General features: G+C 38.0%; 1 protein-coding gene across 1 annotated transcript; it reads left to right on the top strand.

Moving 5' to 3' along the window:
• The first annotated feature begins 574 nt into the window (after positions 1–574).
• Positions 575–23,657, top strand: morc2 (MORC family CW-type zinc finger 2). Its single transcript, XM_058767429.1, has 27 exons — positions 575–758; positions 1,799–1,976; positions 2,900–2,953; positions 3,069–3,103; positions 3,222–3,290; positions 3,400–3,490; positions 3,587–3,695; positions 3,784–3,943; positions 4,031–4,142; positions 11,575–11,700; positions 11,909–11,988; positions 12,346–12,428; positions 16,563–16,648; positions 16,737–16,877; positions 16,969–17,123; positions 17,248–17,376; positions 19,058–19,163; positions 19,255–19,387; positions 19,470–19,550; positions 20,167–20,460; positions 20,543–20,833; positions 21,746–21,806; positions 21,894–22,032; positions 22,140–22,316; positions 22,399–22,492; positions 22,590–22,778; positions 22,993–23,657. Exons 2-27 carry the CDS (start codon positions 1,909–1,911, stop codon positions 23,059–23,061), a joined length of 3,132 nt encoding a protein of 1,043 aa, XP_058623412.1. The 5' UTR covers positions 575–758; positions 1,799–1,908; the 3' UTR covers positions 23,062–23,657.
• Positions 23,658–25,943: the final 2,286 nt, after the last annotated feature.

Genomic DNA, 25,943 nt, shown 5'->3' with positions numbered 1-25,943 from the left:
TTTCTTTGCGGCTTTCAGAGTCAAGTCACATAAACAGGTGTGATTTCTCACCAATTTCAGTAGTATAAAAACATTACAGCACTTCGAAATCAGTGAATGGTATCTGTCTGAATAGATCCAACAGCTTTTATGTTCAGAAGAGACGGCAGACATTTTGTCCCTTTCGTCCATTACATAACTTACAGCTTTCATCGTCAGCATTCACCTTTTATCAGAAGTGTGTTGCTAAAACGCTTACATACTGTACAGCTTAAACCACAAAACTATATGCTATTACTATTAGTAAATCAACTGACAAAACGCGACCTCATGGTTTCATATTACATAAATGTTGTCGTATCATTATTACCTTTTAACAGGATTTTAAAAACCAATAGCAGCAGGTCAGCTTATCGATTAGTCGTGTTGTGCTTTTAGCACGATTTTGCCTCCCCGCGTTTTTCCACGCCACATTCCTTCATGGACCAACACACTTACTTCCTGCTTTACGTTAAACGACGGCGACTTCAACTAATCAGACGCGCGTAATGACGCAGCGAGCAACGCGATTGGCTGAGCGCTGCGAGGAGGGCGGGGCATGCTGTCTCGTTGCTTGTGCGTGTTGTTCGAGGGAAAAAAGCTGCTGGAGCGATTCGAGGCCTTGCGTCTACTTTCTATGAACGAAAAAGGAATAAACGCGTTCTGTTTGGTAGTTTTCCTCATGCAACAGGCAGAAACCTTTGGATAAAATCAAACGGAGGTCGCGGAATGGTTAAATGGTTTGCATTATTGAAATCACATTTATTGCTTGTGTTACTGTACAAAGGCTGCTGGTTTTGTAAATGTAGACGGTTGTTATGGGCAGGCCGCAGTTATTTGACCAGTGCCCCTGTGCATGCTTTATTGCATGAGTCAGGAGTTACATTCGACAGTCTAGATACTAATTTGAGCGTTTAGTGAATGAAAGTGTTAGCTGATCATCAGTCTCGGCTGTTGCATGGATCTTAAGGGCCTTGCAGCATGGGTTGGCCTGGCGTGTGTTTCTGTGTGAATTTAGGCAGTTCAAGGGCGGACAGTAAAATGTCCCTCAGAGACAACTCATTTATGATCACATGTATAATTCATTATTTAGCCCAGAAAAAAAAAGAAAACATGCATTATCGTTTTAAAAGGCAGAAGTGTGTAAATGCACAACAAATTCATCAGGCATGCCTACAGTATGAAACGTGATTAAAAAGCCACACAATTTTAATATGACAGATGTAAAAGCACACAGAATGGCAAATGTTGTAGTGTCATAAGGTTTCAAATACTGAGTTTTTCTCTGTTCAGTTTGAGGCTATTCTCGATATAACACTACTTTACAGTTTCTGTGATGTGCAGTATGTGTACTAGGCACAGTATTCAAAAACATTTGCCAAAATGCAGTATGCAGCATAACACACTGTATGGATCCCCACAATGCATTGCACTTGAATGCACTGGAAGTAATTATGATCTCTATTTTGACTTCTTAATTTGACAGCTTCAAGTAAAGAGAGGTTTTTACTCAAAACTGAATTAAAAATGCAAACTAACCAAATAAATATACAAAAAAATGTCACTGGACGCAACATGTGGTCATCATAGCCGTAACGTAGCATACTACTGCTTGAAACGTTTGTATTGTTGTGTATTACTGTTTATAAAAAGTATAAATCACAGTAAGCTGTATGTTAATATTACATTTTCCAATGAGTTGGTCAACAGGTGGTATACTACAGTTTTGCGATAGATCTTTGGATGGTTTGTACTGACATGTTTGTTTCTTGTTTTCTAGGTGTTGAACAATCACACTTGATTCTCATCATATGAGAAGAATGTAGAGACGAGACGTGAATACAATCAGCTGGATTTCTCTTTGTTTTAATTTAGTTTTATTTTGAGACGATGGCCTACACAAATTACAGCTCGCTAAACCGAGCTCAGCTCACCTTTGAATATCTGCACACAAACTCGTAAGTACTAATTTTAGTGTGTTTATGTGCATGTTTGATGATATTTTTGCATATTTGCGATTTATATAAAAAATTATTGGGCAGTTAAATGAAACATTTTAATAATGGAGTTTGGTACAACCATTACAGTAAGAGAAACGTCCTGAAACAGGCTACCATGAGGACTCTGGGAAGGATTCCTTTGGTATTTTTGAGACTGTGTGCTTGATTTTAAGTGTTTAGATTATGCAGCTGTGGGATCACAGAAAATTGTGTTCTTGAGCATAGGTTAGTGTAAAAATGATAATGTATCATCTGACAATTACATCTTATATAAATGCAAAGCAGATTAGTGTTGACTGTTACAATTTTTTGATTGATGAACTTGGTACACCACAGGAACATGTGATTCTCAAAAGCGTCCTTTTTTTGTCAACATCCATTGATGGTTGGTCGGTGAACAGTCACCCTGCTAAAAAAACAATAGAAACAATCACAGAAATTCCAATGGTTTCCATTAAAATACCATTATAAACCGTTGGCTTTTTCCAGTAAAACCATTACAAAATTCCTTTTTGTAGTGTGTTTTGGGCATTTTTCCAATTGGATTTAACATCCCACCAATAGAATCCATCACATACCAGTAGACACCATTATAGTTTCCATTAAAACCAATACAATTCCCATTATAACCATTAAAACCATTACATTTTCTATTGTGTTTTGGGCAGGGTTCTGTTGTTTTTGTCAGCAGGGCGGATGTTGTTTTGGTTGTACATTCGTGACAATGTTTTAATAATGCTGAATTGGTCTTGTGTAACAACTCAACTTTGTTGCGTACTGCTGCGCAATCATCAACCATAAGCTACAAAAGTAACACAGGGCTATGGAAAAGATCACTTTTTTTTTTTTTTGTTGCTGATTAAATATTTTATTGCTGACAGGACAACCCATGAGTTTCTTTTTGGAGCGTTGGCCGAACTCGTGGACAACTCAAGGTACTAACACTGTTTTTTCCGTCAGTAATTATTAAGTATTACTGGCACATACTGAGGAATCATTGAAATGATTTGCACCATTAAAGTGAACATTCACTCCATTTCTCATCTACAGAGATGCAAATGCCACACGGATAGACATCTACACAGGTTGGATACAATAGTTTTATGTTACAGTAATACATTTCAACACTAGCAAAAATAGGTATTGTAACAAAATAAATTGACCCCTAATATATGTTAATATTCATTTGTTGTGGCCAATCAGAGAAGAGACCAGATCTGAGAGGCGGGTTTATGCTGTGTTTTCTTGACGATGGCACTGGAATGGACCCCAGTGAGTAAAGAAAAGAAAACTGAACCATTCATACCACAACATGCATGAATTTCCACTCAACTACATCTCATACACGACACCGTGATGACCGTAGAAATGTTTTGAATAGGCGAAGCCACACATGTCATCCAGTTCGGCAAATCAAGCAAACGATTCCCAGAGTCCACTCACATTGGCCAGTATGGAAACGGATTAAAGTCGTAAGTATTATGACACTTTTTCTCTCAAACCAATAAGCTGCACGCATCTTGATATTTAGGTTTTTTGTAATACATAAACATCCTGGTCTTTTTTAGGGGTTCCATGCGTATTGGGAAGGACTTCATTCTTTTCACCAAAAAAGATGACAAGTTAACGTGTTTGTTTTTGTCGCGAACGTTTCATGAAGAAGAGGGTCTGGACGAGGTAAGACGTTGATTTCAGGCATCATATACAACCACTCATTCTGAACAAAAAAAGCAGACCTCTGAGAGTTTTTGGCCTGTTCTCGAAGGTGATTGTCCCATTACCCAGTTGGGATGCGAAGACACAGCAGCCTCTGACTCAAGACACAGAGAAGTACGCTACTGAGACTGAACTCATCTTTAAGTATTCACCTTTTAAGAATGAAGAGCAGCTATTCCGCCAGTTCAAGAAGATCGAAGGACCCAGTGGTTGGTTTTTACAACAGCTTGTCAAAAATGAAATCCATTAGATTGTCTTGAATGAGGCTGTTAAATCTAAGTACTGTGTGTTTGTAGGTACGCTGGTTGTTGTTTATAACTTGAAGTTGATGGATAACCGAGAGCCGGAGTTGGATGTGGAAACAGACCACCAGGACATTCTGATGGCTGGGACGCCTGTAGAGGGAGTGTGAGTTAACACGCAAATGATCTGGTCCCGTATTTATCAAGCCTCTAAAAATTACTCTCAAGAGTAAGAATTGACTTAAGTGCAAAAAAATTCTTGGCTCAAAGCTGCGCTTAAAAGTTCGTTATCAAGCATCTTTAAGCAAAGTGAAGGACTAAATCTTAAGTGTCAGTCTTAGAGTTGATTCACGACACTTTGCTGTGCCACAAACGGGATTTTGGATGACGGCATGGACCAATCACTGAATGGGTTTCCTTATTTAAGAATATTCTCAGATAAATTCACATTGAATGATGACATTCCTAAGAGGAGTTTACATTCAACACACATTTGACAATAAAGAATTTTCAAGAGACTACATTTTGATATACACATTGGGAATGAAAGATAAACATGTTTTCCACTGTGTCTTAATTACAAATTTAAACCAGTGTGCTGTTAACTGACCTGCCTTTAGGGTTGTGCCGATTATTGTTGACGATAGCAAGATGATTAATATTATTATCAGTCAAAAATAGACTAGGTGCCTATCTTCAGTGATGTAGTGCCGAGAGCCACTAATGGGACGCTTCAGAAACGTGCGGCAGCGTGGTTGGTATAAACAACACCGGGAAGTATTCACAGTGTTTCACTTTTTCCAAATTTTATGCTACAGCCTTATTCCAAAATGGATTAAATTCATTATTTTCCTCAAAAGTCTACAAACAATACTCCATAATGACAACATGAAAAAGTTTGTTTGAAATCTTTGAAAATGTATTTAAAAATAAAAAAATAAAAATATCACATGTACATAAGTATTCACATCCTTCACTCAATACTTTATTGAAGCACCTTTGGCACTAATTACAGCCTCAAGTCTTTTTGGGTATGATGCGACAAGCTTTGCACATCATCATTTGGCAATTATCTGCCATTCTTCACCTCACCTCTTCACCTCTCAAGCTCTGTCAGGTTGGATGGGGGCAGATGCACATTTTCAGGTTTCTCCAGAAATATTTGATTGGGTTCAATCCCAGGCTGTGGCTGGGCCACTCAAGGACATTCACAGAGTTGTCTATGAGCCACTCTTGCTGTGTGTTTAGGGTCATTGTCCTGTTGGAAGGTATACCTTCGGCCCAGTCTGAGGTTTTGAATGCTCTGGCCTGGGTTTTCATTAAGGCTATCTCTATATTTTGGTGCATTGAGCTTTTCTTCTACTCTGACGAGTCCCTCGGACCCTGCCACTGAAAAACAGCCCCACAGCATGAGGCTGCTACCAGCACACTTTACTTTTGGGATGGTACTCTGCAACTGATGAGCAGAGCTGGTTTCCTTCAAACATGATGTTTGGAATTGAGGTTCATCAGACCAGAGAATCCTGTTTCTCACAGTCTGAGGGTCCTTTAGTTGCTATTTTGCAAATTCCAAGTGTGTTTCTATGCATCTTCACTAAGGAGTTTGGCCACACTGCCATAAAGCCCAGATCGGTGGAGTGTTGCAGTGATGTTTGTCCTTTTGTAGATTTCTCCCATCTCCAGTTATGATCATGGAGCTCAACTAGAGTGACCATCAGGTTCTTGGTCACCAGTCTAAACAAGGCTCTTCTCCATCAATTGCTCAGTTTGGCCAGGAGGCTAGATCTAGGAAAAGTCTTGGTTGTTTCAAACTTCTTCTATTAAGGGTAACAGAGACTACATGCTTCTGTGAACCTTCAATGCTGCAGAAATTGTTCTGTACCCATCTCCAGATTTGTGTCTCGATACAATCCTGTTTTAGAGGTCTACAGACGATTCCTTGGACTTCATGGCTTGGTTTGTGCTCTGACATGCACGGTTAACTGCAAGACCTTATATAGACAGGTGTGTGTCTTTCCAAATCATGTCCAATCAACTGAATTGACCACAGGTGGACTCCAATCAAGTTGTAGAAACATTTTATGGATGATCAGGATGCACCTGAGCTCAATTTTGAGTGTCATGGCAAATGCTGTGAATACTTATGTACATGTGATTTTTTTTTTTTTTAAGAAATTTGCAAAGATTTCAAACAAACTTCTTTCACATTGTCATTATGGGGTATTGTTTGTAGAATTTTGAGGAAAACAATGAATTTAATCCATTTTGGAATAAGGCTGTAACATAAAATGTGGAAAAAGTGAAGCGCTGTGAATACATTCCGGATGCACTGTAAATGTTCTTTGCTCGTTTTCTGTTTGAATTACTGTTACATAGGAAATGTTACTGTTTGATTAAGTGCTCGTCGTCAAACATTTCAAGAACATTCTTCCTCACCTGATAGATTCGCGCACGTCTTTGTCTCCCCAGCACTAGGGTTGGGTACCATTCACATTTGAACCGGTACGGTACCGGTATCAGTACCTGAAATTCGGTACCGGTACCCAATGGTACCTTTTTTCGGTACTTTACTCTCTGTGTAATAACAAAAACATTTATTTCAGTGAAAAAATAAGTCCAAAACTCTCAATTTCAACATTTTGAACAATAGGGCCCTACAATTTTTTTTTTCTTTTTTTTCATCCAGAAATTCTTGTTTTATTTTTTCTGATAATCAAATGAAGGCATGAAACATTTATTTTTAATCAAATGAAAATTAAACCCTTTTAATTTTTGGCAAACAAACAGGTTTACTGTTAATATTAATACATGGTAGAAAAATTGTGTGAATACTACTTTTAAAAAGTTTTAATAATTGTATTTTTTTCTACAATTAAGTGGTTAATGTGGTTGTAATAATTATTTGATAATACTTTATTTTAGGGTCTCTTAACTAGTTGCTTATTAGCATGCATATTACTACAATATTAGCCATTTATTAGTACTAATTAAGCACATATTAATGTCTTATTCTACATGACCTTATTCTATGTCCCTAATCCTACCCAACACCTAATCTTAACAACTACCTTACTGACTATTAATAAGCAGCCAATTTGGAATTTATTGAGGGAAAAGTCATAGTTAATAGTGAATTAGTGTTCCCTATTCTAAAGTGTTACCAATTATTTTTTATCATTTAATTTTTTAATTTAAATTTGTCAGTAAATGGAATATATAAAGACGTACATTATACTGTACAAAATTAATACAAGAGTAATATATTTCTGTTAGACCGCACTTTTATTTTGACATGTTGCCGTGAAGTTTCTGTGTGTACACAGTATATGATATGATGCTGGTTTTGTCAAATGAAATGGTAAAATTCTCATGAAGTGACTCTCACAGCCTGTAAGTTCATGTGTTCATGTAGTGCAGAGTCGTGTGCTTCAATATTTGTGTAGTAAACAAAACCGCGTCTCTGCCATTCATACATACTGAGGCTAACGGAACGTGCAGGATTCATATTTAAACCGTGTTTTTGCCTTTTAATATTCACATACACTAGTTCATATTGCGATTCGAATTAAGTGACAGACCTTCTTTTATTCATCCAAAATTAAGAATTCCGTGGCATTCCGCGCTATAGAGTAAATTCCGTTTTTATGAATGAACTCCGCCATCCTGTCCGTGTTTTCGTGGAAACCATATGACCCTAGAAATGTAAGCACACTTCAGAACATTTCGGTTTGCCCTGTGTTGTGTTTTAAAGAGTTTCAGGGGTGACAAGTCATAGGGTCTCTCTCTCTCTCTCTCTCTCTCTCTCTCTCTCTCTCTCTCTCGTATGCGCCCAAATGCGTTATCAGGTACCGAATGATTTAATGTGAATCGATACTCGGTAGTACCAACGCAATTCGGTCCGTACCCTTAAAAGTACCGAGTTCGGTACCCAACCCTACCCAGCACCATCACAAGCCCCTACTGGCAACTCCTAACCACATGAGAGACCTCTCGAGCTGTCTTAAATAACTGGGAGAGTAAGAGTGATTCTTAGCTTTAAGAAATTTGATAACTTGCTTTTTTTTAGTTTGAAAGTAGGAGTAAATTTCATGAATTCTCAGCACTTAAGACTAAAATGGCACTTTAAGAAGCTTGATAAATACGGACCCAGTTCTTCACTTTTCTGTAGATCTTAGCACCAACCGTAAGTAAACACACTTAAAGCAGTAATTCACACCAAATGAAAATTTACTGCATTCTCAGGCCATCCAAGATGTAGATGAGTTTGTTTCTTCATGGGAACAGATTTGGAGAAATGTAGCATTTGATGGATCCTCTGCAGTGAATGGGTGCCGTCAGTATGAGAGTCCAAACAGCTGATAAAAACATCACAACAATCCACACTGCTCCAGTCCAATGTTTTGTGAAGCCAAAAGCTGCGTATTTGTAAGAAACAAATCCATTATTTAGGTGTTTTAACTTTAAGGTTCGTTTTTTTTCCGGTTTAATTTTTCTGTACTCCTCTTTAATGGTTAAATTAAATTTATTAATCAAAAAGCATGTCTAATTAATTAAAATCATGAAACGTAAACAATTTAACATCAATTGATTTAAAATTTAACACAAATTACATGTTTAGGGCCCTATGAAATGTTTTATTTTTTCCAACCTTATGTTTTATTGTTAACAAATTCTGTGTTTTAGCATGTCTAATTATTTGAAAGCATAAAAACAAGTTTCATTTATTCTTACAATAGCCTTATGAATTTTTTTCCTCAGAAATTCTGTGTTGTGTATTTAAATTTTTTTTATCTTTTAATTAAAGAAAATTAAACATTTTATTTTTTGGAAAGTAAAGGTGATATAATATTATGATTAAAACATTTGAAGAAATATTGTATGATTATTCCTTAAAAATAAGGTTTTAATAATTTTAGTAGTTGTAGTAGCCTATTTCATACATTCTACTGAACAATAGTAATATATTTCTGCCACAATGTCAAGTTAAACCAAACTTTTATTTTGACGGGTTGCCGAATACCTTTACATTTCTGTGTGTATGAAACGGTCAAATGCACGTGAAGTGACTCTCAGAGCAGTTCTGGAGATTGTTGTTCGTATTTATCTCATTAGTGAGACGGAAGACCTTTATTATCATCGCAAGCGTCACGTGCGTTTCAGTACAAGTAGTAAACAAAACCGCAGGTCAGCGCCATTCATGGAGACATGTTCATATTTAAATAGCCTTTTGCTAATATTTACAAATACTAGTGGGAGTGTGCTCACCTGTGTGTGCGCGCACGATACAGAGAGCAGAGGAGAATTGTAAGCGCACAACCATATAACGTAGAGACAGAAATGACATGCCGTCGTGTAAATAAGATAAATAAGGCAAGGCAAGATTATTTATATAGCACATTTAATACACAGTGGTAATTCAAAGTGCTTTACATAAAAGGAAGTAAAATAGTCATTAAAAAAATAATCACAACAATAAAAACAAGGAATTTAAAAACAAACATTCTCAAGATTTGTTCAAACTCTTCCGCACTAAGTGAAAAAAACCTTCCAAAACAACTAACTATTCCACTACTTCACCTCCTCCTTATTTTGACCATCATAAACCAAGCAAATAGAACTCAGAGGTCCTACTTTTAACTGATTAACCAGCACACTTGTCTTTCTTTGCCCACATTCTCTTTACCATCACAGCACTTACTTTAGCCTTCTGTTTAAACTTTTAAAATGATGTAAAAATTGATTTAAAATGAATTTAAAACAGTTAAGAATAGAAAATGATTATACATAAAATACAGTGCAATCAGTTCAGATGTAGCACACTGCTCATTCAACAAATGCACAGCTAAACAGATGAGTTTTGAGTCTGGATTTAAATGTGGCTAATGTTTCAGCACATCTGATCTCTTCTGGAAGTTGGTTCCAACTGCGGGCGGCATAATAACTAAAAGCAGACTCCCCTTTTTTTGTGTGAAACCTTGGTATTTCTTACTTGATCCTAATGATCTGAGTGGTCTGTTAAGTTTATATTCAGTGAGCATATCTGCAATGTATTTAGGTCCTAGGCCATTGAGTGAGTTATAAACGAGTAAAAGTACTTTAAAATCAATCCTAAATGTAACTGGAAGCCAGTGTAAGGACCTGAGGACTGGTGTGATATGCTCAGATTTTCTGGTTCTAGTCAGAATCCCAGCAGCAGCGTTCTGGATGAGCTGCAGCTGTCTAATGGTCTTCTTTGGAAGGCCGGTGAGGAGACCATTACAATAATCCACCCTGCTGGTGATAAAGGCATGAACAAGTTTCTCCAAATCTTGACTGAAAACAAAACATCTAATTCTTGCAATGTTTTTGAGATGATAGTATGCTGATTTAGTTACTGCTTTGACATGACTACTGAAACTAAGGTCTGTCTCCAAAATCACCCCAAGAATTTTGACTTGATTTTTAGTTGATTGACCCCTAGAGTCAAGGTATGCATTCACCTTGAGAACTTTCATCTTTGTTTCCAAATGCAATGACTTCAGTTTTCACCTTGTTTAACTGAAGAAAGTTCTGGCACATCCAACTGTTAATTTCATCAATGCATTGGCAGAGGGAGTCAATGGGGCTATAGTCATTTGGAGATAAGGCTAGGTAAATCTGGGTATCATCAGCATAGCTGTGATAGGCAATCTAGTTTTTCCTCATTATCTGACTTAGTGGGAGCATATACAGGCTAAACAAGAGCGGTGCAAAAATTGAGCCTTGTGGGACTCCGCACGTCATGGATGTCCACTTTGACTTATGCTCTCCTATACTCGTATAATAACCTCTCCCTTCTAAGTATGACCTGAACCATTTGAGTACCATCCCAGAAAGCATAAAAAGCATTTGACCTTTAAGGGGGGTGCCTAATATAATGGCAGGGGAAACAATGAATAGCCTATTCTGGCCAAAATACTAGTCCAAAATTAAAAAAGCCGATCCCCTGTTGCCCTTTCACATCAAAGCCCACTAACGTATTTGTTTAGATCGGTTTTATCTTGTAAATTGCGCTTGGTCTGTGTATATTTCTCGTCTGATTCAGACTAGATGGTTTTTCATTTGAGAAACTAATATTATGGAATAGCCGGAAGCAACTATTTAAAGTTAAAAACGTCTTAATGAAGAATTTGATTCTTTCAAAAACAAGCTTTTCATTTCCACAAGATGTTAATTGCTAGACTGTAGTTGTGTAGATTATTGTGATGGTTTTTATCAGCTGTTTGGACTCTCATTCTGATGGCACCTAACACTGCAGAGGATCCATTGGTGTGCAAGTGATGTAATGCTACATTTATCCAAATCTGATAAAGAAACAAACTCTTCTACATCTTGGCTGGCCTAAGGGCGAGTACGTTTTTAGCTAATTTTAATTTTGGGCTGAACTATTCCTTTAAATCAGGTAGACAACAGTGGTGGATCAGATTGGAGTTAAACCCTATAGGAAGTTGGGCTTCCGGGAGCAGAATTATCATAAACTGACTGATGTTTCTCTTAAGCTGGCATGCGGCAAGTGTTTTTATCATGTGAATGTTGGATGTTTTTGGTAATACTAACACGTATGTTTATGTTGCAAACAGGAAGCCGGAGAGGAGGTCATTCCGTGCATATGCTGCTGTCCTGTACATCGATCCCAGAATGAGGATCTTCATTCAGGGTCACAAAGTCAGAACCAAGAGATTGTCCTGTTGCTTATATAACCCTAGGTAAACACAAAAAATACCAGTTTCACACATATACACAATCTCAGGGTCTTTTTAACACCAAATTGACTCAACTTTTAAACTCTTTTTAAAACCTTTTTTTACTAGTAGTTCTTGTGAACTAAATCAAGTGTGAAAACTCCCTCAGAGGCGGTGGCAAAAAATCCTGACTCAATATATAAGTTACGCATTCTTTTCTTTTAACTTCTAGGATGTACAAATACACATCAACGCGCTTTAAAACCCGTGCGGAGCAGGAGGTCAAGAAGGCAGATCATCTCTCGAAACTTGGTGAGTTTAACCTCAGTCCACATAAACATCTCAAAGTTCACTAGAATTGGGCGTTAAGGGAAGTTGACTTCAGGCTTTGTGGCTTCTAATGGTATTTCCTCTAACTGACCATTTCTGCTTTTAACATCTTCACTGAACCACAAGTTTTGACAGGATGTAGCAGCTCGCTTTCACATGCAATTGGCATATTTATAAATTTATCTTTTTGCTCTTGATAAAGATTGGAACAAAGGAAGAAAAGTAAATGTTTTTGACTGGATTCTCAGTGAATTAGTCTTTGTGCTGTAAAATCAAATCACTCATGTCCCTTCTTTCTGTCTTTTTTTCTCTTGTGCATATGTTTGACTTCCTCTCTAGCTGAGGAGAAGGCACGAGAGGCCGAGAGTAAAGCTCGTGCCCTGGAGTTAAAGCTTGGTGATGATTTATCCAAAGAAGCCAGAGTAAGACTTCACAACCACCCCAGCACACACACTTCAGACACAGAACTGAACTATCCCAGTCAGAGATCAAGGATCTCAATTTGAAACAAAAGCAAATGATTACAAGAATATCCAATGAATAAGGATTGACTTGGGCCATCAAATTGTTTCCCAAGAGCAAAGTTAGCCAACTATGGTTGCAATTTCCATCATTACCAGTAGGGATGCACTGATACTGGTATCGGGTATCGGGCCCGATACTGAGCTCCTGTACTCGTACTCGTTAAAATGCCCCGATACCAAGCGCCGATACCTCACAGCATGTGATAAGTGTCATATTCAGACAAAGAAACAGGACAACATGCAGCAGAATGGAGTTATTAGAGATTAAGGATGTCTACGAAGCAGATGTATGCAATGAATAATGTTAAACATTCAGTATTAATGCCTTTATAGCTGATGTGCACGAACTGAAAAGCAAAGCGCTGAGTGGATTGAGCGCGCGGCGGCGCAGATGCGCGAGCTTGTCGAGTGAATATACTTTTCTCACAGACATCACTGGAACGTTTGTAGTTCTTTCAGATATGTCAAAAACAAGTAAGCAAAACAATGCACAAGTTACTTAACGGTAGGGAGGGAGAGAGAGAGCGCGCGCGCACTTCTGTGATCTTTGTTGATGTTCGCTCACATAGCATGCATCACTTGGATTAAAACTGAATCGTGAATATAAGTCAGTTTATAGGGGAATTCACTATAAAATAAATAATTTATTTTCAACCTTAAGCATACACGACTTTCTGGCGAAAGTGAAACTAACAGACTGTGTGAAATGCGCTAGGCTGTACTGTCCCTCTCATTCTGCACCAGTACAAATACGTGCACGCGTTGTGCATGTTTTGCTTGCTTCATGAGTGTTTCTGCATTAGAAAGAAAAGCAAAGAAAAACGCGACTTCTGTTTCTGAAAATATCACAGTTAGGAGATTTATAACGAGTGGTTCCCTGCATTATTACAGCAAAACACGTGATTTTAGCAGCTCTAATGCAACTGAATTAAAGATGATGTACCATAGAGCAAAAAAAAAATGAACAGTGAGAGTAACAAAAACTTGTAAAATACATTTTAATGTGCATAATTAAGTGTGAAAATAACCGAAGGATATACAGTCAAATCAAAAATTATTCAGAGACCAAATATAATTTTTGATATTTTTTACTAGTGAGTGCAGGACACTATAGTTCATTTATGTAAGTGAGGATAGCAAAATAAAGTAAACTGTGACATATTATATCCAAAAATTCTTCATACAGTGGACTACCAATAAAATTGATACAAATTTGGGACCAAAAATTATTCAGACCGAGTCTGGGAAAAAAACTGAAGTTCAGGTTTGCATGAACCTGGCTGACAGCATGCCCAGGAGACTACAGGCTGTCATTAAGGCTAAGGGTGGCCTGACAAAGTATTGATAGTTGTGTAAATATTGTCATACTAACAGCTGTCTGAATAATTTTGGTTGATTGTAATCCATCACATACCTTTCTATCAAAGTTATCTGATATTATCGAGCTGAATTTGTTCTGACACGGTTTAACTCTGAGTTCTTGTCATATTTTACTACCATAAACTATAGCGAATAAACTGTGATAATGTGAGAAATGTTGAAGGAGTAAAATTTTGGTTTGACTGTATCTATTTGATAAATTAAGTTAACCAACTAACATTATACATACTCTGTTGGTTTCTGTACCAAATATTTAAAAAATGTACAAATGCAATGAAAATATCGGTATCGGTACTCGGTATCGACAAGTACCAAAAATAAAAGTATCGGTATCGGGCGAGTACTGGAAAAAGTGGTATCGGTGCATCCCTAATTACCAGTAGTTCAAGGATTTGGTGTTTCCCAAATCCATAGTTCAAATGAACATTTGCAAACAGCGTTGCAGTTGTGTGGTTGGAAGTATAGTTTATGTTAGTAAGACAAAAGGACTTACAGCTGTGGTCAGAATTGTTGGTACCCTTGGTAAATATGGTGAATATGTACCCTGTGAAAATAAATCTGCATTGTTAATCCTTTTGATCTTTTATTTAAAGAATTCACAAAAATCTAACCTTTCATTGGAGAATAAGAATTTAAAAAGGGGGGGAATCTCATTATGAATTTTTTTTCTCTCTAATACAAATTGGCCACAATTACCGGTACCCTTTTATTCCAATATTTTTTGAAACCTCCATTTGCCAAATTAACAGCTCTGAGTTAGGCATGGGACGATAACCGGTTTCAAGGTATACCGCAGTTTGGAAAATTCACGGTTTCAAAACCACTAAAATGTTCTGTTATACCGTTCTTGCGGTATGCACAGTTTTTTTACGTGTCGTCAAAGACGGAAAGTGCCGGACTCCCTCAGTTGTGAGCAGTGAAGAGCGTAACGAGTCACACGACGACGACTCCTCCGGACAGCGGTCAGTGAGAGTCATCTGTGTGTAGGATGATGGCCGCATGAGGTGAATCCCTGGAACTTTTTCCCCCGTCGAAAAAGGCGAAGTCTGCCGTATGGGAATTTCTCGGGTAACGTAGACCAATCATGTTCCGTACACAATGATGTTCCGTACAGATGCCATTTTGGCGCCGATCGCTGAATAAATACATCCAGGTCGTACACAAACGATATATCTGTATCGTCTTCATTTCTCCCTCTTGCACCCTCGATCAAGACAGAGACCCATTCACCGGTTGTTTCAGTGTTGAAATAAATACTATTTTGCTTGCTACCGAGGCAGATAACATACCTAATTAACTAGCTAACGTCAACTAGTTTCCTCCCTCATGTTACTTCACAGAGCGGGGAATAGCAGACTAAAGTACTACGTTTCTGCGATTTAGTACAATAAATTATCACGTCTATAATTTTAAGCCTCCTGCCATTGTTTACATCTGTTCAAAATCACGTCATTTAAAAAAGAAACAAACTGCTTGCTCGGTGTCTTTGCCACTGTTTGAGTGTTATACGGAGAGAGACCGTGTGTGTGTGTGTGTGTGTGTGTGTGAGACACAATCGCGCACTCTCCTGATGTGTATGTGCACATGTGTATGAGAAATGAGTGGTACCTCACCACTCATAACTTGGACTGAAAGATGAATGTGTAGAAAGTGAGCATATCTCCAAAAACCTTGTTGAGCTGCAGGTTTAATGACTGCGTTTTTTATTTTTTACAGAAATTGTTTTGATTTTATGTTTTTGATTATTGAGCTATAGGTTTAGGTTAAGTGACTGCATTTTCAATTTTTTTTCTTTTTTTTTCATTTTTATTTATTTTTTATTTTTCTTTTTTTTTGCAGAAAATAATTTATTTATGTTCTGATTATTGTTGAGCTGCAGGTTTAGGCTCACTTAAGTGACTGCACGTAACAAGAATTCAATTATTTATATTAATTATTTAGCCTGACATGTTTACTATTCCAAAATGTTCTATATGTTTCTTAAAAATAAAATGTATTGTGTTCAGTGGAAAAAACGTTGTTGTTTTTTACCCAGACATTTAAAAATAACATATTTTAGAGCTATAATCGCAATACCGTGAAACCGTGATATTTTTATCTAAGGTTATCATACCGTCAGAATCTCATACCGGCCCATGCCTACTCTGAGTTTTCTCCTATTGCCTGAAGAGTTTGGAGAACACTTGACGAGGTCAATGTTGGTGCTTCTCCTCTTCACCCCACTCATTTTCTGTAGGGTTCAGATCAGAGGACTGGGACAGCCATGGCAAAAGCTTCATTTTTTGCTCAGTGACCCATTTTTGTGTTGATTTTGAGGCTCGTTTTTGAATTATTGTCCCATTGGAAGATCCCAATATGGCCCGTTATAAGATTCAGTCAGGTTTAGATTTTTTTATCTGTTGGTATTTGATAGAATCCATGATACCATGCATCTGAACAAGATGTCCAGGACCTCCGGCAGAAAAATAGGAAATTGATAATTTTTTAAGAGGTTTTCTGACCCCGAGACTCAAGTATTTTCTGCAGTTCACAGAACTACTCACATTTTCTTCTTTAGTTTTATTTATCAATTAATTTATTAAATGTCAATTTAGAAGTGCTTGTTGGATCTGCAGGTTTTTAATATGTTTTATTTTCTGTCGCTGATTTTAGGCCGCTCTGAGAAAGGCACAAGATTCGGCTGTGGCGTTACGTGCCGAAGCTACTAGAAAACAAGCCATCCATGCATCCAAACAAAAGTAATACACGCCTAAAACATGTAATGTGCACCTACAAACACTCTAAGAGTGCCTTGAGATATTTTGTCTGTTTTTCTTTCCATTTCAGAGCTTTGAAAGAACCTAAGGAGCTGAACTTTATATTCGGTGTGAACATCGAGAGACGAGACCAGGACGGAATGTTCGTCTATAACTGCAGCCGTCTAATTAAGATGTACGAGAAGACAGGACCACAGCTGGAGGGAGGAATGTGAGTGAAAAATGCACAAACTTCATTATGTAAGCTGATGTGTAACAATAGCATTAACAGTATGGATGACTACTGTCTGTGGGTGTATCAGGGCCTGTGGAGGTGTTGTAGGAGTAGTGGATGTTCCCTATCTAGTGCTTGAACCAACGCACAACAAGCAGGACTTTGCAGATGCTAAAGAATACAGACACTTACTGAGAGCCATGGGAGAATATCTCGCCCAGTACTGGAAGGACATCGGTATAGGTTAGTTTGTGTGCCTTTCTTTTTGTGTAATATGTGCAGATATGAATGATTAATTTGTTAGTTTTAATAGCTACAAATATTTTTTTAAATAAATTTAACGTAAATTAAATGTTTCCCTCAACAGCTCAGAAGGGCATAGTGAAATTCTGGGATGAATTTGGTTATTTGTCGGCTAACTGGAACTCCGTCCCCTCAAATGAACTCCGGTTTCGCAGACGGAGAGCCATGGAGATCCCGGTCACCATCCAGTGTGGTATGAACATAAACTTAAAAGTTCCTTTAACATGCCAAATATTTATTTGCATAAATAAATAGCAACACCCTAAAAGATATCCAGAACACTCAATGCCCTAAGAAACAACCAGAACACCCCATCAACTGCATAGAAACCCCCTAAGAAACAACCAGAACACCCAGTGCCCTAAGAAACAACCAGAACACCCTAGTAACTACATAGAAACCCCCTAAGAAACAACCAGAACACCCTAGCAACTGCATAGAAACCCCCTAAGAAACAACCAGAACACCCAATGCCCTAAGAAACAACCAGAACACCCCAGCAACTGCAAAGAAATGCCCTAAGAAACAACCAGAACACCCTAGCAACTGCATAGAAACCCCCTAAGAAACAACCAGAACACCCTAGCAACCGATAGAAACGCCCTAAGAAACAACCAGAACACCCAATGCCCTAACAAACAACCAGAACACCCTAGCAACTGCATAGAAACGCCCTAAGAAACAACCAGAACACCCCAGCAACTGCATAGAAACCCCCTAAGAAACAACCAGAACACCCAATGCCCTAAGAAACAACCAGAACACCCCAGCAACTGCAAAGAAATGCCCTAAGAAACAACCAGAACACCCTAGCAACTGCATAGAAACGCCCCAAGAAACAACCAGAACACCCCAGCAACTGCATAGAAACCCCCTAAGAAACAACCAGAACACCCAATGCCCTAAGAAACAACCAGAACACCCAATGCCCTAAGAAACAACCAGAACACCCAATGCCCAAAGAAACAACCAGAACACCCTAGCAACTGCATAGAAACGCCCCAAGAAACAACCAGAACACCCCAGCAACTGCATAGAAACCCCCTAAGAAACAACCAGAACACCCAATGCCCTAAGAAACAACCAGAACACCCCAGCAACTGCAAAGAAATGCCCTAAGAAACAACCAGAACACCCCAGCAACCGCATAGAAACTCCCTAAGAAACAACCAGAACACCCTAGCAACCGCATAGAAATGCCCTAAGAAACAACCAGAGCACCCTAGCAACTGCATAGAAACCCCTAACAACCAGAACACCCCACCAACTGCATAGAAACGCCCCAAGAAACAACCAGAACACCCAGTGCCCTAAGAAACAACCAAACACCCTAGCAACCGTGACAGAAATGCCCTAAGAAACAACCAGAGCACCCTAGCAACTGCATAGAAACCCCCTAACAACCAGAACACCCCACCAACTGCATAGAAACGCCCCAAGAAACAACCAGAACACCCCAGCAACCGCATAGAAACGCCCTAAGAAACAACCAAACACCCTAGCAACTGCATAGAAACGCCCTAAGAAACATCCAGAACACCCTAGCAACTGCATAGAAACCCCCTAACAACCAGAACACCCTAGCAACTGCATAGAAATGCCCTAACAACCAGAACACCCCAGCAACTGCATAGAAACGCCCTAAGAAACATCCAGAACACCCTAGCAACTGCATAGAAACCCCCTAACAACCAGAACACCCCACCAACCTCATAGAAACGCCCTAAGAAACAACCAGAACATCCTAGTAACCGCATAACAACACTCAAAGAACAGGCAGCCCACCCTTGCATCATTGCAGCAGGCAAACAACACTCACATTTATTCAGAAGAAAAATATAATTTCTTAATGTTTTCAATCTTTCTTCCTGTAGATAAGTGTTTGAAGTGGCGGATGCTGCCGTTTCAGATGGATGCTGTGGACAAACGGTACCCAGACAGCTGGATGTGTCTCATGAACCCGGACGGAACCCAGGACAGGTTGGGAAATTAGATACCAGAAGCTTTCTAACTGTTCAAGACTTTTTTTGGTTTCTTCCTCATTCTTCTGTTTGTTGTTCTGCTCTGTTAGGTGTGACGCTCCTGAGCAGAAGCAGAATTTGCCCATTGGCATTTTGAAAAAGGATATCAAGTCATCAGAGGACAAACAGAAAGATCTATCAGAGAAAATCCGTCAGCAGCAAGAAAAACTGGAGACCATGCAGGTCTGTCCATGATCTCAGCTCATTTCAGAGCTGTTTTGTGTTCATTTTGTGTAAATTAATGCTTTTATTTCTCCTCATTCAGAAAACAATAAAATCAGCAGCAGATATAAAGAGGCTCCCTCTAGATGCCAGTACAAAACCTGCAGAAGAGCGCACTCTTCAGGTACAGTATCTGTCTAGATGTTTGTGGATAAATCTCACAAAAATATATCTAGGTTACATTTTACCACACAATCAAGAGAGACAAAATATTTTTTAAAATTTGAATAATTTTAGTCACAATTAAAGGGATAGTTGAATAAGGATTGTGTAATTTACTCACCCTCATGTCATTCCATACATTTAAGACTTTCTTTAATCTTTAAAACTATCTCTATAAGCACATTTTCTGACTAAATTCTCAATGCCATAATGACTTTTATTTTTGAACTATTTATTTTTTTATGGTTTATTTTTTTTAAACCATGATGTATAAATACTTAATTTACCTAATTTATATATCTTTTGTTCACATTACAGTATGATAACTAGAGGTGAAATATGCTTAACTTTCATGAAAATATTGGTCCTAAAAATGTTTAATTTTAATGCAAAATATATTATCTCAGATTTTGGTTATTATTTTCTATTTCTGTTATTTATTTATCTTTTTTAGAATGTAAATGTGACTTAGACATCTTTTTGACAGGTTTCATGCTATGCTATGCATTGTTTTGTTTTATTCGTTATATTAAAATAAATAAATATATATATTTTAAACTATTTATCCTCCCTAATAGCCGACCCGCTCATCTCAGCGAGCAGCGCCCCGCCCACGATCCCCACCTCTCCCCGCAGTCGTCAGAAAAGTTGTCAGTCAACCACAGATAGCAAAAACGCCTCCCCCTAAAGCAACGCCTCCTTCACGACCTACCCGGACCCCACCAGCTCCTCCCGCTCCGTCCAAAGCAAAATCATCACCAGCTCCTGCAACGAAGGCTACAAAACCCGCCGCCAAACCTGTAGCCCCGCCCCCACCGCCGCCCACAAAGACATCGGCTCGCAGAAGCGTCACGCAGAGCCGTGCCACGACAGTAAGTAGTCTTATATACTCAAACTTTACTGTTTCAGTGCACAAAAAAATATCACAACAAACTGATACGTGTTTTTTGTTAGCCATCATCAGCCAAGACTGCTGGCAAACAAACTCCAACCAACAAGAAAGGAAACCTAAAGAAAGGTAGAGTCCAGGAAGAGGAGGATGCAGAGGAAGAAGAAAGTGAAGAGGAGGAAGAGGAAGAAGAAGAAGAGGAGGACGACGAAGAAGACAGTGCATCAGAAGAGGATGAACCACAACCCAAAAAATCAAAGATGGCGGCATCTGTTCAGGCTCGAGGGAAAGCTATCGTGGAAAAAAAAACACCGGCAGCCGCAGCCGCAGTAGCTGTTAAACAGACCAATGCTGAGGTAACATTCACACCACGTTACCAGAGTGAAACTGTGGTTAATACACACTTAAAGGAATAGTTCACCCAAAAATGAAAATGTGCTGAATATGTTCTTGCCCCCAGGCCATCCATCAGAACAGATTTGGAGAAATGTAGCATTCCATCACTTGCTCACCAATGGATCCTCTGCAGTGAATGGGTGCCGCCAGAATAAGAGTCCAAACAGCTGATAAAAACATCACAATGATTCACTGCAGAAGATCCATTGCTGAACAAGTGATGCAATGCTAAAAAAAAAAATGATTTCTCCAAATCTGTTCCCATTAAGAATAAAACACATCTATATCTTGGATAGGGGTGGACAATAATTCAAAATCAATATATATTGTGATATAATGTTTTTCAGTAACAGTGATATGATTTTCAACACGATATTTCAATATACATTACCAATGTTTCCTATTTGTGGCGGTTGACTTCATTGAATAAACATGAGTACTGCAAGTTTCAAAATCAAAACGTGGGTGTTTTACATGAATGTATCTCTGAAAAGAACTGTCTTCAGAAAAGTTTTGATGGCGTTTTTGTTTTATCTGATAATGTGGCGTTCATGAGTGCAGCACTGCTTTGTGTTCAGCCGTTACCGGGGAAACCGCTGTTTCTGCCGCTCCAGAAGCGCCTCCTGCTGGCAGACAATCAATTTGCATTTTCAATAAGCCCATCTCCAACAACATGAGGCTTTTTTTAATGTTGTTCATATGGACATCAGAATTATATTGTATCGACCGAAATTAAGAAATATATTGTGATATAAATTTTGGCCATATCGTCCAGCCCTAATCTTGGATGGCTTGAGTTTAAGTACATATTCAGCTAATTAAAATTTTTTTGGTGAACTATTCCTTTAATGCGGTTTTAATTTCTCTGTCAGGTTATCACAAATAGCACTAATGAAGATCTGAAGAAAGATGCGATAAAAAATGCACAGAAAGGTAAAACTTGCATATTGTTGCGCATTATAAAAGGATGTATCCAACTGTGGGGTGTGATTTATAGATCTAATAAACTGTGTGTCGTAGATAAAGGAATTCAGGTGGAGGCGAAGGTGGATGGCGAATGGTTCACGGGTCGTGTAACCGCAGTAGAGACGGGAAAGGAGAGCGTACGCTGGAAGGTCAAGTTCGACTATGTTCCAATGAACACTCCAAGAGACCGCTGGTACGTGCACAAACGCATACAAATAAACATCTGTTCTGTTTCATTGCAACTTCAAAATGTTTTGTATACAGCAAATGTTTAATTTGTGTTTGTTTGTTTGTTTTCAGGGTCTTTAAGGGCAGTGATGACGTCCGTCTTATGCGTCCCGCCTCTCCAGAGTCCCGAAGTCCAGACACCAATCAGGGTCCAGCACGCTCTGTAACTCCGCCCACTGCTGCTGAGCCTGACACGACTCAGAGCGGGCCGAGCAGAGAGACCACAGAAGGCCTTGTGACCATGATGAGGTGTGTTTGTGGTTTCTTCTGTTAATAGTATGTGCATTTTGTATGTATTTCAACCCCGTCGTTCATGGTTTGTTTGGCACAGGACGTTGCTACGGTATTTTTTCCCTCCGGATTTCCGAATCCCTAAAGATTCTGTGAACACTATGAGTGCTGAGGACCTTGTGGCTTTTCCCATCGTGAGTACAGACCATCGTTGCTGCTACACGGAAGCCTTCAAAGATATATCAATTCTAAGTTGTTTGAGTGCTTACACATATTAATTGTGAATTGCAGAAAGAGTATTTCCAGCAGTATGAGGCCGGACTGCAGAGTCTGTGTAATTCCTACCAAACTCGGGCGGAGTCACGGGCACGAGCCGTGGAGGAGAAGAGCAGCGGGGCAGAAGCCAAACTTCGGGAATCTGAGGAGAAACTCCGCAAACTCAGAACCAACATCGTCGCTCTTCTGCAGAAAGTCCAGGAGGTCTGGAACACACACACTCACTCACTTTACTGCATTTACACACATTACATCATTCCTGTATGAATCAGTTTTTCTATTTGTTTTGATTTTGTAGGCCGTTGTCAAGAAAATTGAATGAGTTTAAATGACTTTAGAATTATCAATGGAAAAATAACGTTTTTGTCTTTGGAAATTTCACATAGTTTTTTGTGTTCATGTTTATTTTGTTCCACAGGACATTGAGATCAGCAGTGACGATGAGCTGGATGCCTACATTGAAGATTTGGTCACAAAGGGAGAGTGAAACCCTGCATCTCCTCTGTTTTACCTACATTTTCACTCTCTACACGTGTTTGGTGCATTCTATGTGTTCTGACGGCTGACTGGAGACGATTTCTGGTCGGCCGCATGTTCATCCCTGTACTGTAACAATGCAGCAAGAGCCAACTTCAGTTGCCAACTTCAACGCAATTTTCAGTTCAAAACGCAACTCAGGCCATCAACTCAGCCTTGGAGCAGATTTAACTTGTGGGCCGCAGGTGATGAGAGATACAAATGGTTTCATAGAACCTGCAGTGTGAAAACTTTGTTCGGTTTTACTCTACATGGAGGTTTTGAGTTTGTGTTGGCTGTTTTAGGATCTCAGTGTTGTAAAGCGTCATTCTCAACCCGATTTCATGGAAGAGTCTACAGCTGTTCTTACAGCTCGCGTCGATTCCTTTCAAACCAGTTTGACATGTTGAGTTTGAAAATGGGCTTTAACTTGCTGCTATGTTATCCGAGTTGTCTCAAGTTTGAGTTCCTACCCGTTTCATTTTCCATGTACTTGGATGTGATATTCAGTTTGTATTGTTTTGTTTTTAATCCTCCAGATTTTTTTTTTTTTTTTTTTGGAATAAACACTGATCTGATGCTGTTGACCTCTTCAGTTACAGTATTTAGTCATCTTTATATCTGAGAATATTTTTTAAAAAGTTTTATTAAAACAGTCCAATAAAGTTTAGGATGTACATGTGGTCTTATGATTCTGTTTGTCTGGAAAAAAGAAAAAGAAAGAAACTTCCAGTTTGTGGTCTTGACTTGTAACTTTAATTTTTTCATTCAGTTGATGAATGCATTTAACAATTTGCTGAAATGAAAAAAATGTTATATTCACACTTGACTTATTCTGCATAGCTGCTACTACAGTGTAAATATATTAAATTGGAATGTAATGACATCTATTTGATATATACCATATCTTTATAAAGGTATGGAGGAAAGATTGCCTAAAATGTAAAAACATTCACAGAGGTCAATTATTCAGTCGTTCTGAATTAAAAAAATTAATTGATAAATGATAGATCTCGATTTTTTTTTTTTTTTTTTTTTGGTAGGGAATATAGTTTCCAGTACATTTTATTCAACGAGATAGGCTATGTATCATACCTCATAGGAAATTTCTATAAACATATTTTTTTAAATATTCAAAATCGCGGGCTTGACTTGAGCAACGTGCACAGGGACAGTCTACAGGAATGGCGCGAATTTATGAAGTAACAATTTCCTTCACGAAATAACCTATAAATGTTCAAATAGGAGTTAAAATAAAACATTACGGAAGAAATTAGAAAGGATCTTGTGACATTTTGGATGAATTAAAACATTAAGAAATCATATAATATTTGTAATTGATAAAATTAAAAAATGCATTATTTTTCTTTCATATTCATTTAATATATGAAATTGCCCTTTATTTTGTGGTTAATTTGCTGGGAGTGGTGGGTTTGATGAAAAACAAACCGAAATGTAATAGGCTATATCATTTAGCAAACATCCTGACCTTTATCTGCACAGCTGTGCGTTCACGAGACTCTGTCTTTAGCTCAGCAGTTCACTCCGACTCACCCAGAAAAAGCAGTGAAAGTTGAGAAAAAAATCAAGATGAATGAAAACGAGACACAAAATATAATCCATGCTCTCTCTTTTCTGAAGTGAACATCTGTTGTCCCAAGAAGAAGTTCTGCCGGTCTGGAGATACTCAACTCAAATAGTCTACTTTTACCAAGATACTTTTTGGGTAGCCTACTTTTAGGCATTGCATTTCATGTCGCGTTTTTTATTCATCTTTATTTCTTTCATCTTTTTTGGGAAAGTCGGAGTGAACTGCTGCTCTAGACCAGAGTCTCATGAACGCATCGCCGTGCAGAAACCAATATTTTCGTTTAATAGCCTACATTACATTTCGGTTTGTTTTCCACCAAAACGTTTAGTTTACCCCCAGAACACTTTGAGTCAGGATGCATTAAAGTGCTCAAAAGTGACAGTATAGACATTTATAATGTTGCAAAAGCTTTCTATTTCAGACAAATGCTTTTCTTTTGAACTTTCTATTCATCAAATTATCCTGAAAACAAAATTGTACACAACTGTTTTCAACATTGATATCAACAAATCAGCACATTAGAATGATTTCTGAAGGATCATGTAACTCTGAAGACTGCAGTAATAATGCTGAAAATTCAGGTTTGCCAACACAGAAATAAATTGCATTTTAAAGTGTATTCAAATAGAAAACAGTTATTTTAAACTGTTTTTGCTGTATTTTTAGTCAAATAAATGAAGCCTTGGTGAGCAGAAGAGACTTCTTTTAAAAACATTCAAATTCTTGCTGATCTAAAACTTTTGAGCGGTAGTGTACAAACAATTGTATTCATGTACATTACCACTCAAAAGTTTTATAGCGGTAGATTAATTTGCAGTATACAATAAATACTTATTCTATTAGAATTTCCAATTAAAATTTTTAGCTAAATTAGCTGTAGCTTTTTGAGTGATCAACATTTAGCGAGGGAGTACATACTAGAAGATGACTTTAGGGACACGGTAAATGAAGAAAATTGTAAAAAAAAAATATATATATATATATATATATTTTTTTTTTTATTATTATTATTTTGTTTAGGCCTATATATTAAAATAAATAAATTAATAAATTAAGATTAAAAAATAAATAATTGAAAAATATGTTTGAAAACTTTTTTGGAAATAAAGTTGTGTACACTGTATTTAAGGTTCAAGGAAAGTATTTGGGTTTTTATTTTTTACTAATTCACAAAGCAGCATACTATGACGTGTAGAGTAGAAGGAATAGAGACAGTAAATAACAAGTGCAACTTAAACATTGCACTAATTTTAAGATTTCAT

The sequence above is a fragment of the Onychostoma macrolepis genome, chromosome 25 (genome assembly GCF_012432095.1).
Source record: "Onychostoma macrolepis isolate SWU-2019 chromosome 25, ASM1243209v1, whole genome shotgun sequence".
Classification (NCBI taxonomy): domain Eukaryota; kingdom Metazoa; phylum Chordata; class Actinopteri; order Cypriniformes; family Cyprinidae; genus Onychostoma; species Onychostoma macrolepis.
The sequence above is the reverse complement of the archived record's forward strand: the minus strand, read 5'-3'. Positions and strand labels throughout refer to the sequence as shown.